This window comes from Triturus cristatus, chromosome 5_2 (genome assembly GCF_964204655.1).
Source record: "Triturus cristatus chromosome 5_2, aTriCri1.1, whole genome shotgun sequence".
NCBI lineage: Eukaryota > Metazoa > Chordata > Amphibia > Caudata > Salamandridae > Triturus > Triturus cristatus.
The window spans coordinates 294,481,917-294,495,848 of record NC_140588.1 but is presented as its reverse complement, the minus strand read 5'-3'; the positions used below and the strand labels follow the sequence as shown (position 1 = coordinate 294,495,848).

At 43.4% G+C, this 13,932-nt stretch overlaps 1 protein-coding gene across 2 annotated transcripts in view; it reads right to left on the bottom strand.

The window, feature by feature from the left end:
- Positions 1-13,367, bottom strand: part of MBOAT1 (membrane bound glycerophospholipid O-acyltransferase 1) — a 414,235-nt gene extending 400,868 nt beyond the window's left edge. For both annotated transcript variants that reach the window (XM_085607052.1, XM_085607053.1), the window contains exon 1: positions 12,967-13,367. In XM_085607052.1, the coding sequence (XP_085463178.1) occupies positions 12,967-13,053 (87 nt within the window). In that variant the 5' untranslated portion in view covers positions 13,054-13,367. The remainder of the gene's footprint in view (positions 1-12,966) is intronic.
- Positions 13,368-13,932: the final 565 nt, after the last annotated feature.

Sequence of the window (13,932 nt, the reverse complement as noted above, 5' to 3'; positions counted from 1 at the left end):
ACTCTAGTTCCGTTGATTTTTTGTATTCAGTATACGTCCTGGATCTTTGGCTTACGTCCTCTTCCATCTACTTTTTTTCGTAGAATTCCCCCTGACGAAGGGCATGTCCCGAAATGCATCGGGGATATCTGTAAATAATTGGCTTAACATTCCCTGATGGATATACCATAATTTTGTGGTCTCAAACCACCATCACGTCAGCATGAATCATAAAATACAATGTGAATAATCATATGAACTTAATATGAATTAAAAAATACAAATTCACGAAACACCGTTTGCATTACTTTATTAAAGCGGCTCCTCCGCCACAGAGTGCTATTGTGAGGTCGTCTTTCCCAGAGACGCGTATTCTTCCAGTTTGATCCACACCTCTTCGATTAGGAGGTGGTCTCACCAGCACCTTAAAATTTTCAAACAGATACGACCTAACTAACCTCATCCACCTGTGAGTGCAACCGTCCTATCCATATTTCCAATTTGATCCCTCTAATCGACACGGTTGGCACCCGAATAACCTTCAACATGTCCTACGATGATATCGCCAAACTCACCGCAAACAAAGCAGAAACTTTTGGTTTTTCATCTGAAGAGACAAGCAGGATTTACGCCCTGATCCAGGACCCAGAATGCCTCACCACTAATACCGCTTCAACACAATCGATTATCAGACAGCTTCTATTCACTGCAAAACGGGAGATTAATCAGAGACTGCATGCTAGTACCCTTATTCGCTACCACAAAGTTCAACGCATACCTAGAGGATTACGTATCCCATTGAAGTCAACCCTTTGTAAAAATAACACGAGGTTCACTGAGCGCTGGTACGCCATTCTAAATAAGTGTTCTTTAGACCTTATCCTTCTGATAGTTGAAGAACTATCTATTCTTCTTGAAGAACTGGACAAAGAGGTTACGCAACTAAAACAAGATTTGAGCGAAAAAATGACCCCTGAAGAAATGACCAAAACTCTTGAAGACATTAATGGTCAACTTGACAAGTATCAAACTGAAATCAATGAAACAAAACTACGGAAATTCAAGAGAGACACCGTTGATTATAAGCTGGGAGAGGTGTATACATGGGCAGACGTATATGCTACACGCAGACAGCAAAGACCTTATAACCGGTCTACGGATGGTGAAACAACTTCATCTGACGACTCACAAACGCAACCCAGGAGACCTATGTCCAAACAAACAACGGGACCAAGCAATAATCAACCATCTACCTCTACTGAAACCCCCAACGAATCAGTTCCTTTTTTAGGAAGAGGCTCATCCGCACGAGACGAACCAGGAGGTCCCAACGCAAGAACAAAAGACACGCCTATAGCGAAATCAACAAGGAGCCAGAGAACCTAGTTATTAACATCTCCAAAACAGCTCTAACACCTCAACAAATTCAAACACTGCAAAAGGGGTCCTCTTTTGTACCTACATATAACACCAACAATTTGGAAACTCAAGTCAACTTGTTCAAGTTTATGCGAAACCTTCGACTTAAACATTTTTTTACCAACGTTATCGAACCCACCACTACTCAAGACAAAGGAACACTTATGGACTTACGTCCTAAAAGTAAATTCATGGCCCCTACAAGTCATAAAATTCTAGATAATTTTGAATTGATTGTAGGAAAAGAGCTAACCCAACTTTGTTCTGAACAACAACCTAAAGTTAGTAACCTATCCACTAAAGAACATAACACCATCCAACAACTATCAAGAGACAAAAACATCACATTTTGCAAAGCGGACAAAGGCGGGGCTCTTGTTATTTTGGATACTTCTTTTTACATCGACAACGTGGAAAGTCACGTAAACGATTCTAACACCTATCAAAAACTTATGACTGACCCTACCACAGAATTCTCCCTTATTTTGTCAACCATCATCAATAAGGCATTACAATCTGGCACCATCAACGACAGAGACAAACGTTTTCTCTTAGTAGAACATCCAAATGTCCCGTATCTGTACATGATACCAAAGATTCATAAAAATCTGGAGAAACCACCATTCAGACCGATTGTCTCCACCAGGAACTCAATTCATGAACCTATTGGTAAATATCTTGATAGACATCTGCAACCGCTAGTCCAATCTATGTCTACGTACTTGAAGGACACCACAGACTTTCTTAACAAACTCAATCACATCCAGATTCAGGAATTCGATCAGCTCCTTTTATGCACCATTGACGTCAAGTCTTTGTACACTTCTATCCCTCACAATTTGGGTATACAGGCCATTGAATCTTTTCTGATTGACACTGATCAAGATGAGGACATGAAAATTTTCTTACTTGAGCTGATGCACTTCACTTTGTATCACAGCTATTTCACGTGGAACAATAACTACTATATTCAACTCTCCGGAACATCCATGGGAAATTGCGCTGCTCCAGCATACGCTAATCTTTTCATGCACCGTTTTGAACTTGATCACATACTAACACAGGAGGCTTGGTCAAAAAACTTACTGATGTTTAACAGGTATATTGACGACATCTTCCTAATTTGGAAAGGTTCCAAGATGGAATTACTATCCCTCATCACCCAACTCAACACCATAAATGAACGCATTCAATTCACCCATGAAATCAACCACAATCAGATTACCTTTCTGGATGTTGACATTTCCATATCTAACCATCAATTCATTACATCTGTGTTTACCAAAAGCACTGATCGCAATAACTTATTACATTTTTCCAGCTTTCATCAAAAATCACTCAAAAAACACTTACCATATTCTCAACTCTTGAGAATTAAACGCATTTCGTCTTCGGATGAGATCTATCAAGAACAAAGCCTTCGTCTTATTGACAAATTCAGGAAAAGAGCATACCCTGATCCTATCCTTCAAGAAGCTGTGGTAAGAGCAGAAACCAAAAATCGGAGAGAACTTCTACACCCTCAAGTTTCTACTACTCCTAAGGACTCACGTACAGTTTTTGTATCAAAATACTCTAGACAAAGTCAAAAAATCAAAACCACCATCCGAAAATACTGGCCGCTGTTACAATCTGAGCCTGACTTTAAAGGCATCTTTAATGAGTTGCCCATCTTTGCCTACCAAAGAACACATAATTTACAGCAACTACTTAACAAGAACCCTCCAGACTCCGCAAAAACATTTAAAGGCACCATCCCTTGTTTAAATTGTGGCGGCTGTAATAACATCATTAAGGGTACGACCTTCATGCATCCCTCTAAAGGCACACCCATCAAACTCAGGGTTACAGCCACATGCGACAGCAACAACGTAGTGTACCTGCTCAAATGCCCGTGTGGACTCCCTTATGTGGGCAAAACAGAAAGAAAAATGAAAACGAGACTCATTGAGCACAAAAGTAATATCAGAACTAAGAACATTAAATCAACTGTCGCAAAACACTACATGGAGAACAATCATAACTGCAGCCAACTTAGATTCCTGATTCTGGAACAAGTCAAAACGCAAAGAGGCAAAGACAATGGAGCTGTGTTATTACAGCGTGAACTTTACTGGATTTACAAATTGAACTCAGTTTACCCATATGGGCTCAATGAACGTTTTGAATACAGCTGTTTCCTGTAATTATGATCCTGTACCCTCTTATGCAATTTTGTTGCTGTACCTCTCTCAACCTTTACCCCTCCACTATTTTCATTCTCGTTTTTCCGTTTACTCATGTTTATATGTAACTTGTTTTTTTCATTTTCCATTATTTTCTTTTTTTCACTCACGTATTTCATTTCCCATCCTGATATTCTCTTTATTATTCTTAATTTTCACCGTCGTATTATTTTTGTCTTTACATCTAGTCTACTTACGTCAGTCTTTCCTTTAACTTCATTAACCACGTGACCAACTTGCGGGTTTTTTTTGGGGTTTACTACTTCCTATTTCGGACTTACTACTTCCGGGTTACACATATTTAGTTCCGTGTTTCAGGTGGCTTAGTTTCACTCATTCCGACGAGATTTCTTCACCGCTCACACGTTTGTGGCCAATCAGGTATTGATCTGTTCGCTTATAGCCTGGGGGTTATCTTCTGTTGCACTTGTTAACTACACGTTTTGTCTCTACGACCGGCACTTACGCCACTCGAATTATGTTGCATGCATCACTTCTCGCTAAATCTTTACTCACGTCGTGAAAACCGACATTTGCCTTTCTCCAGTTCTGTTCACATCTTGCTTAACGGGTTACCCCACCCTCCGACTCTATTTTTGTTTTACCGCACTGATCACCGATCTCTGTGCCTTTATTAATTCACCGCTCTCACCCCGTTTTATAACCGTCACTCTAGTTCCGTTGATTTTTTGTATTCAGTATACGTCCTGGATCTTTGGCTTACGTCCTCTTCCATCTACTTTTTTTCGTAGAATTCCCCCTGACGAAGGGCATGTCCCGAAATGCATCGGGGATATCTGTAAATAATTGGCTTAACATTCCCTGATGGATATACCATAATTTTGTGGTCTCAAACCACCATCACGTCAGCATGAATCATAAAATACAATGTGAATAATCATATGAACTTAATATGAATTAAAAAATACAAATTCACGAAACACCGTTTGCATTACTTTATTAAAGCGGCTCCTCCGCCACAGAGTGCTATTGTGAGGTCGTCTTTCCCAGAGACGCGTATTCTTCCAGTTTGATCCACACCTCTTCGATTAGGAGGTGGTCTCACCAGCACCTTAAAATTTTCAAACAGATACGACCTAACTAACCTCATCCACCTGTGAGTGCAACCGTCCTATCCATATTTCCAAGATAAACCCTTTGCCAGGCCTAAACCTTTGTTTTTAATACATATAAGTCACCCGTAGGGTAGGAGCTAAACAGCCCATATGGCAGAATTCCTTGTATTTAAAAGGTTGGGTGTATACTTTTAAGTTTGACATGTCCTGGTAGTGAGAAACTTCAAAATGTGTTTTTCTCTACTGCAAGGCCTACCCCTCCCACAGGATAACATTTGGTGGCCTTATTACATGTAATAAGTGTTAACATTTGATTGGGAGCAGGAAGAAAGCCATGTTTGGTGTGCGAGTAATTGTAATTTAAATCCCTCTTTTATGGTAAAGTCAGATTTTAAGTCACATTCTGAATGCTACTTTTAGAAAGTTAAGAGCAAAAGAATAAATGATGGACAGAATGCTGAACAATGCAAGCATTCACCCCCAGTCACAGATCTTCATTTAATCCATCATTGTTTTGCTCACCACGCAACCCCAGTTTGGCCCAGCCATATGCAAATCAGTCTTGACCATGCTCCTCATGGAAACAATCCAGCCCAAACTGCCAAGCCAGGTCCTCCCTCAACCGGAAACAGGCATTCTGGGACCAGTTTTGGGGTATCGTCCCTCATCAGCCAGGCTAGTTTAAATCCAGTGGCACAGTGAGCACGGGACACACATCTGGGCCTACCTTTCCCACTTAGGGTGACAAAAGCAAAAAGAACAGATGATGGTCGGAATGTTGAACACTGCAAACATTCACCCCAGGCACAGATCTGAGTTTAATCCATTGTTTGTTTGCTCACCACACCTCCTCAGTTTAGACCCAGCCATATGCAAATCAGTCCTGACCCTGCTCCTCATGGGAACAGTCCAGCAGGAACTGCCCAGCCAGGTCCTGCCTGCACCGGAAACAAGCATCATGGGACCGGTTTCGGGGTATCATCCCTCAGCAGCCAGTTTAGCTTGAATCCAGTGGCACAGTGAGCATGGGGCCAACGTATGGGCATACCCTTCCCACTTACAGCGACTAAAGCAAAAAGAACAGACTTTTAGAAAGATGGCATTTTCTTGATCAAGCCATTTGGTGCCTGCATCCTCTTCCTGGGTCACATGACTAAGTGTAGTTGGCAGTTGGCCTTTATGTATTCTTACCAGACAGTATCACAAAGGAAGATCTAGGGTTGGCAGCATGGACCATCACTGACTTGATAGTGGACCCATTGCCTAACACACATGCACTTCAAAGGCACTGGCATAACTCACATACAAAGGACTTCACACTACCCTTTTGTGCCCCCTGACAGACTGGGACTATGGCAGGGAGGCAGCAAATTCCAGACACCTCTGTACTGGGAAACTCCAGAAACTTCTTTCACTTCAAAGTGGACACCAGGTATGAAAAGGGGAGCTTTAGACCCATCCTTCAGTGCACTCCTGGACCTGTGGACACTACAGAAGAAGAATGCCCTGCTTCCCTGATGCTTGAGGCCTTCCTGCTTGCTGATAAGGAAGATTGGACCTGCACCCTTCATCCCAGGCTGAAGTGACTCCAAGGATCAGCTGAGCGACCTCCTGTTAGAGCTACGCGGACATAATAAGCTCCAGAGTCCTCCCTGCATCTGTCCAGCTGACCTGCTGTCTGGTCCTGCCACTGGACCCACCTTACCTCTGCTGACATTGGGGAACAACCTTTACAACGCAACTTTTACAACGCACTACCTTTACAACGCATTTTTTACAACGCATAATCCATTACAACGCATGACATTACAACGCATGACACTACAACGCATTTTTAAAAACTACCTTTACAACGCATTCCATTACAACGTATACTACCATTACAACGCATACCATTACAACGCATAATATTACACTACACTATCCAACACTTACCCTACTGTTGCACCCCCTGGAGTTAGAATAGTAATTTTTACTCCTATACTATCCAACACTTACCCTACTGTTGCACCCCCTGGAGTTAGAATAGTAATTTTTACCCCTATACTATCCAACACTTACCCTACTGTTGCACCTCCTGGAGTTAGAATAGTAATTTTTACCCCTATACTATCCAACACTTACCCTACTGTTGCACCCCCTGGAGTTAGAATAGTAATTTTTACCCCTATACTATCCAACACTTACCCTACTGTTGCACCCCCTGGAGTTAGAATAGTAATTTTTACCCCTATACTATCCAACACTTACCCTACTGTTGCACCCCCTGGAGTTAGAATAGTAATTTTTACCCCTATACTATCCAAAACTTACCCTACTGTTGCACCCCCTGGAGTTAGAAGAGTAATTTTTACCCCTATACTATCCAACACTTACCCTACTGTTGCACCCCCTGGAGTTAGAATAGTAATTTTTACCCCTATACTATCCAACACTTACCCTACTGATGCACCCCCTGGAGTTAGAATAGTAATTTTTACCCCTATACTATCCAACACTTACCCCACTGTTGCACCCCCTGGAGTTAGAATAGTAATTTTTACCCCTATACTATCCAACACTTACTCTACTGTTGCACCCCCTGGAGTTAGAATAGTAATTTTTACCCCTATACTATCCAACACTTACCCTACTGTTGCACCCCCTGGAGTTAGAAAAGTAACTTTTACCCCTATACTATCTAATACTTACCTTAAATGCAATTTAATATTATGCGTTGTAATGGTATGCGTTGTAAAGGTATTATGCGTTGTAATGGAAATGCGTTGTAAAGGTAGTTTTTAAAAATGCGTTGTAGTGTCATGCGTTGTAATGTCATGCGTTGTAATGGATTATGCGTTGTAAAAAATGCGTTGTAAGTGCATGCGTTGTAAAAGTGTGCGTTGTAACGTCATACATCCCTGACATTTGCTGGAGTGAGTTCCTGATTCCCAAGAAGTGCCCCCTAGGTCCTGAACCCTTGGTGCGGCGTCAGTTGAGCTCCTCCTTGTTAAAAAATGAGAAATCCTGAAGTTTTGGCTCTCCGCAACCATGAATGGGCCTGTTTATGCCAAGATCTTCCCACTCGCACTGACCACCAACGCGAAGCTCCGGTGAATCTGACTCTTTGTGCTACAGCAGCCGCCAGCGACATGAGATCTGCACTTCGCGCTACAGCCTTGACAGGCCGGGGTGACCACCAATGTGAAGCTCCAGTAATGACCGTCCGGGACGCCCCACAGGATCTTCCTGCTACAGCAACATTTGTCCGCAACATCCGGCCTGTTCTTCGAGCTACAGTGACAACCATTTGCGACGCTCTCCCTTCTACTTGCGGTCTCCTCCATTACGAACTAGCTGTTCATGCTGGACTTTAGAAGATAACTTTTCAGCAGGACTAACCTGCTTCCTGTATTCACCCTGTGCTCCATCGCAGTCGGCCTGAACTTGTGACTTTCACACAGTTTTGCACGACCAGAGACCCACGAGTGACACTTTGTGCATTCAGGCACTTTGTTTACCTTAAATCTTTCAAATTGCATGTCTACGGTTCTATTGATTGGATTTTTAACGTTTTGGTTTCAAATAATTAAAATTCATGTTATTTTTCTAAATTGGTGTGGGATTTCTCTTGTGGTGTGTTTTCACTTTATTACTGTTTTTGTGCTGCATGAATACCTTACACATAAGCCTGACTGCTTTTGTATCAAGCTACCAGAGGGTTAAGGACGGGTTCATTTAGTGACTTTTTGTAGTTCACACTGACAAGGATTGTGGCTGTTGCTTGAGTATGGTTTCACCCCCCTCAAACAACCACCCAATTTCTCAAATGGAGGTTTAGAAGTGGAGTCTAAAGGACAGAGGTCTGCCTGAAGGTTTTGCTTCTACCATTCAAGCTTCAAGATGGGTCTCTACTCTTAAGTTGTATACCTGGAAATGGAGGTCATTCAGTGTATGGTTTAGTGTAAGGGACCTTGATCTCACTTTGATGGACTTAGTTCAGATTTTACAGATTCTGAAGCATGGTGCTATCTTGGGGCTCACTGAGGGCACCTGTAAAATCTAGTGGTTGTCCAGTGGGGATAGTAGGAGCTTCTGGAGAAATTTTGAGGCTGAAGATGGACTGGTCTCCCAGATTTTCTGTTATTCAGTGCCAAGAAACCCTTGGGTGAACTTGCACTTGACAAATACACGTTATGTTATGTTATTTAACATTCAACCACATATTCCCCACCAGTTCCCCTCTTGGGATCTGGGTCTGGTTCTTGATGCTTCAAAGGATGCTCCTTTCGAACTGTTAAAGGAAGTACATTTCAAATATTTAACCACAAAGACCTTCTTTTAGGTAGCCATTCACAAAAAGACCCTTTTTGTAAGGTCTTGCAAGATAAGATTGTGCTAAGATCTTTACTGGGTTTCATTCTTAAGGTCAATTCTGCTTTCCACAGAGAGCAAGATCTGATCCTGCCTGATTTTTTAACATCACTGTTTTCATGGACAGACTGGGAAGAAAAACCAGCCCTGGCAATTCTGACCGGACTGGCCCCAGGAAGGGATGGGGGGTTCTAGCGAGAGAGTAGCACTGCTTTCACTTTAGCACTGCTGCCTTTTTTGTTACAGAGTACTGCTCCAAAATCGGCCCCCAGGAACAAAACCGGCCCCCACAGCTTGAAATCTGGCCCCCACTATTCTGGCCCACAGGGAAAAAGCCTGGTGCCCGCTACGGCCAGTCCGGCCCGACTGTCTTCAGATGAAGAAGACAAGCTGATTACTGTGGATATAAGAACATCCTTTTTAATCTGTCCACAGAGGATGACTCCCTTAAAATTGGCGGAATCTCTGTTTGTTCATTTTGGTCTGGAAAAAATGGTTAGTAACCAACAACAGCCTCTTTAAGCTATAGTTTGGGTGAGGATTTTAATTGCCCATGCATATAATGCAATAGCAAAACGGGGTAGGGAGCACCCTGCCTGGTATACCAGCACCCAGTTAGCCCAGATACACTGTGGTAAATGAAGTGCATGATATCACTCACTTTATTTTAAAGTTTTTAGTATTGACTACTGTTGGACCAGCCACTGCTGTGCATTTCTAGGCATGTGTTTCAGGATATTTGTCTTTCTTCTGTAGAGAGCAGCATCTTATATTTGGGGTGAATGGCAGTGCTCCTCGCAGTCTTCTCAGGTTTCTCTACCACTCCCAGAATGCAAGTGCATGCCTGAGCACGTCAGCTCAACAACTCAACAAGGAGCCATTCACAAAAGGGGGAGGGGCTCTCAGTGTGCATGCGGCACTGGCTACACCAAAAATAGTCAATATTAAAGATTTTTATCTAAAGTGAGTGTTATCATGCAATGCATTTACCACAATGCACCTGGATGAATTGTGTGTTGGTATGGATAGGTCAGATTCCCCCTCTAAATAGTCACGGTAGATCCACTAGGAGTTACAGGGATCATTGATTTCCGAGATCTGTAGAGCGGCAACCTGGGCCTAACATTCTACCTTTATCAACCGCTAACGAATTTCATGGGAGGTGGAATTAAATTGTTTTTTTGGATCAAGAGTACTGTTCTCTATGAAGTAGTAGAATACTTTATTTTCTCATTTACTATGCTTTGTTTCATTAAAGACACGTATATTGGGCTTGAGCATTCAACCACAGTTCTCTGGCTATTTTAGCCTGCTAGCTCTCAAGAATAATGAATTCAAGCGAGGGAGGATATACGGGTAATGCCCCAATTCCTTACAGGTAAGGGCATTACTCCAAGTCTGACTCCCTCGCTTTAATTCATACTTCTCTCCCGCCCTTCCTATAGAGACCAGAACAACTGAGTTATTTTGGTTTAAGCTAGCAACCAAAGCGGAGTGGCGGGGGAGGGCTTTTTATGGCACATGAATATGACTGGTATGTTTCTCGAGAGGCATGACTGCCCCATGACTAATGAATTAAAGAAAGGAGGCAGGACACGGAGTAATGTAATTACCTGGTAAACAATTGGGGCATTCCTTGCATTAAAAAAACTGTAGTCTACAATTAGAATGTGGATGAAATGTTAGGTATTCAAGGTTAAACTGGATTAGTATTTTTGTAACTACATGACTAAATAATGATATTTTAAAACGTTATTGAATTGGGTTAGAAAACTACTGTAAAGTTTATCGAAAATTTTAAATTTAAAGAAATACTGATTCAGTGATTTCAAAAAAGCACAATAAAGTAGTCACAGACCTTCTTGAGGGCTGTCTCGTACCTTCCAGAATGTGACTGCAAAACGTCCTGTGTTTGCAAATTTGCTACAGTACTTCCTTGAATGCTTCTGGGAGGAGAATATAACCACATGTGCTTCCTGTCACTGCAGCTGTCAAACCTCATAATACCCCCAGTACTTATGAAGAATTTAGATATACATCTGAAGAGGCAAACTGCCTGCATGCCACAGAATCATTCTGGTTATAGGGGTCAAATGGTGGATTCCTCTGAATTGGCTGTATGGAGCAAGCACTTTGATCCCCTGGACATACCTTGCCAGCAGAAGTAGAGATACTTTTAAAAAGTATGGGACCCATAAGTGCACCTGAGGTGGGGTCAGCGAATTAGGGGGCGGTGTATAAAAACTCAAAATTAGAAAAGATTGGAAATGTTGTTCCCAATAGTTCCCACCCACTTTCACCACTTCTACTATGCACTGAAAGCATGTTCTCCACGTTTATCGGCCTGTCGCAGTTGCATTGAGGCTCAGCAGCATAGCAAACGCAGTCTTCCTGCCTTCCAACTCACAGGAGGCTGCCATTTGACACTCTGTTCCAGCCCTCTTCTTATGTTCAGCCACTTAAGTACCCCTTGGCGAGCTGAGACCTGTGGATTTCCATGTCATGTGTGAATGCTGTCCACTGCAGGAGTCCATGTAAGGTTTCAACACCTCCCCAGGATTTGCACTGCGGCTTCACACTTTGGTTTGCTGTACAGCAAGGTAGAGGTAGCCGCTTAGTCAGTGCCCGAGAGGGTGGGGGCAGGCACAGCCCTGCACCCTTCATAGCCCTACCTCATAAAAGGCCACATTCCCGCCTTCCCCATAACGTAACAGGATGAAAATGAGTATTATGTTGGCAGATATGCACAGGTGCCAATGCCACTAACATAAGTAAGGAAAAGGCCCCTCTAACCCAATGAGGAATGAAAGACAGCTACAATCGGGGTGCAGACAGTCCCTCGTAACGTTAGGCCCCCCGTGCCACGTGCACCTGCTGCAGGAATGACAGACATTGCACTGACGATGCTCCTCTAACATGGGCATGCTGGCCCAACTTGAACTTTCTGTTGAAATGAGTGAGTGGGTCTAAAGAAATATTTGAGCCTGTAACATCGGGGTCACTGCTCATTCTTTAACTGCAAAGTGTAAAGTGAGATTCCCCCCCATGCATGTGTGAACCCCTATTCTGACTCATATCCGCGTGATATCGTCATAGTAGGAGGAAAATGCATGAGCCAAACTGAAGGGTCACACCTTACAGCGTGCAGGACTTATGTCTCATAGAGCGGGGCTTGCTTTATCTGGTTCAATTTCACCCACTGTCAATCATAAGTGGCTCGAATTAAGAATATGCAAAGGAAAACATATCTGCAGCGTAGTCCTAGAAATATCAGTAAAATGAGTCATGTCTGCAAAGTTTTATTGTACTGTCTTTTTATTCACGTGTACCATACCGTATTGGGCAATAATATATTGTTGATGACACATATTGTAAGGCAGTGTAGAGCAGTACAAAGTAAACTGGTACACTTTATTGTGATGTACTAAAATTTAGAAGGAGGTACAAAAAAAATGATAGTAATTGTTTTTCTAATTGTATTTTTTTACATACCAGTAACCTGTGGCCCTTGCTAATTTCGTTGCAACACTGTAGGCACAAATTGCTTTAATGTATCTAGAAAAAAGTGCAGAAACTGGCTCACGTTCACCTTAGTGAATGAAGTGCAGTGCAGTGCAGTATAAGGAATGTTCGACACTATAAAAGTTGCACGGCCGAGATCTTCTTGCACTAGATTCAGCAGTGTACTGTATCGCATTGAGCTCTGAGGTGGTAGTTGACCCCTGTGCCCTCATCTGACGGGTAGGCACTAGGCAGCATACTACGACGCGTCCCTTTAGGGCTCCCACTGAATCATATGTCCCCACACGCCGCCTGCTGGAACTCTCTGAAATAACCCTTTCCCACCCCAAGCACTATGGAGCGGTCACTACTTATGTCTAGCTTGCCCTCTGGGGTTGCTATGGCGACATTACCTGGTCGAGGGGCAGGCCGAAGCGCTCGCTCAGTGGCCGAAGTAGGGTGGACCCGGTGGTCCGGTCCGGAAGTCCCTCATCTCCCATTTTCTCCTGTGTCCGCGCGCTGGTTCCCTGCCGTCAGAGCGCCTCCTCCACCAGGCAGCAGCGAGGTACCCGGCTGCGCCCACAGCATCCCCTGAAGTGACTGGCGACCGCCCGCCCTGTCGCCCGCTTCGGTGCGCCGGAGCACGCCCAGCAACTCTCGGTCTGTTAACAGACGCTCTCTGCATGCAGCCGGGGAGCGCTGAGAGGTGCCCGCGGGGCTGACAGTGTGCTGCGGCCCTGAGCCACCCACACACGGCGCCCCTCCTCCTGCCCGTCGCAGAACCTGCAGGGCGGGCTGCCACCGCGCGCAAGGCACTGGGACAGAGACACGCGCTGCATGTGTCAGTGCTCAGGGCGCTGGGGGGGGGCGGCTGTGTGCACAGGTGCTGGGCAGTGTACTGCGGGGTGACTCACTCGCATTCGGAGGAAACGTCCCTCATTTATATCGAAACTTAAGAAACTTTTTTTTTTTCTGTCACTCAAAGCTCGAAGCCAGCCCTATTATATTTTAGTGGAAAGTTTAGACTATAAACATTTATATTGTATGAGATAAAGATTTTAGAAGGACCAACCAACGAACGGATTATATATTATTTTTTTACTAAAATGAGAGTAATACTCTGAGAGTTTCTTTGGCATCCATGCTAGTTAACAATAACAAAATTAACTATTATGGAGGTGCACAGGAAACAAAAGGTGCAATTCGCACCAAACGCAATGCATATATTTACCTCGTAAACATGTCACTCATTTAAATATGTAGTAAATATATCACTCTTTTAAAAAATTTAGTTATTCTTCTAAGACCTAGAACTCCCTACCTCAGGAAATCACCGTCACTGCGTCAATTCAGGAAGGACCTCAACATTTGTCTCTTCG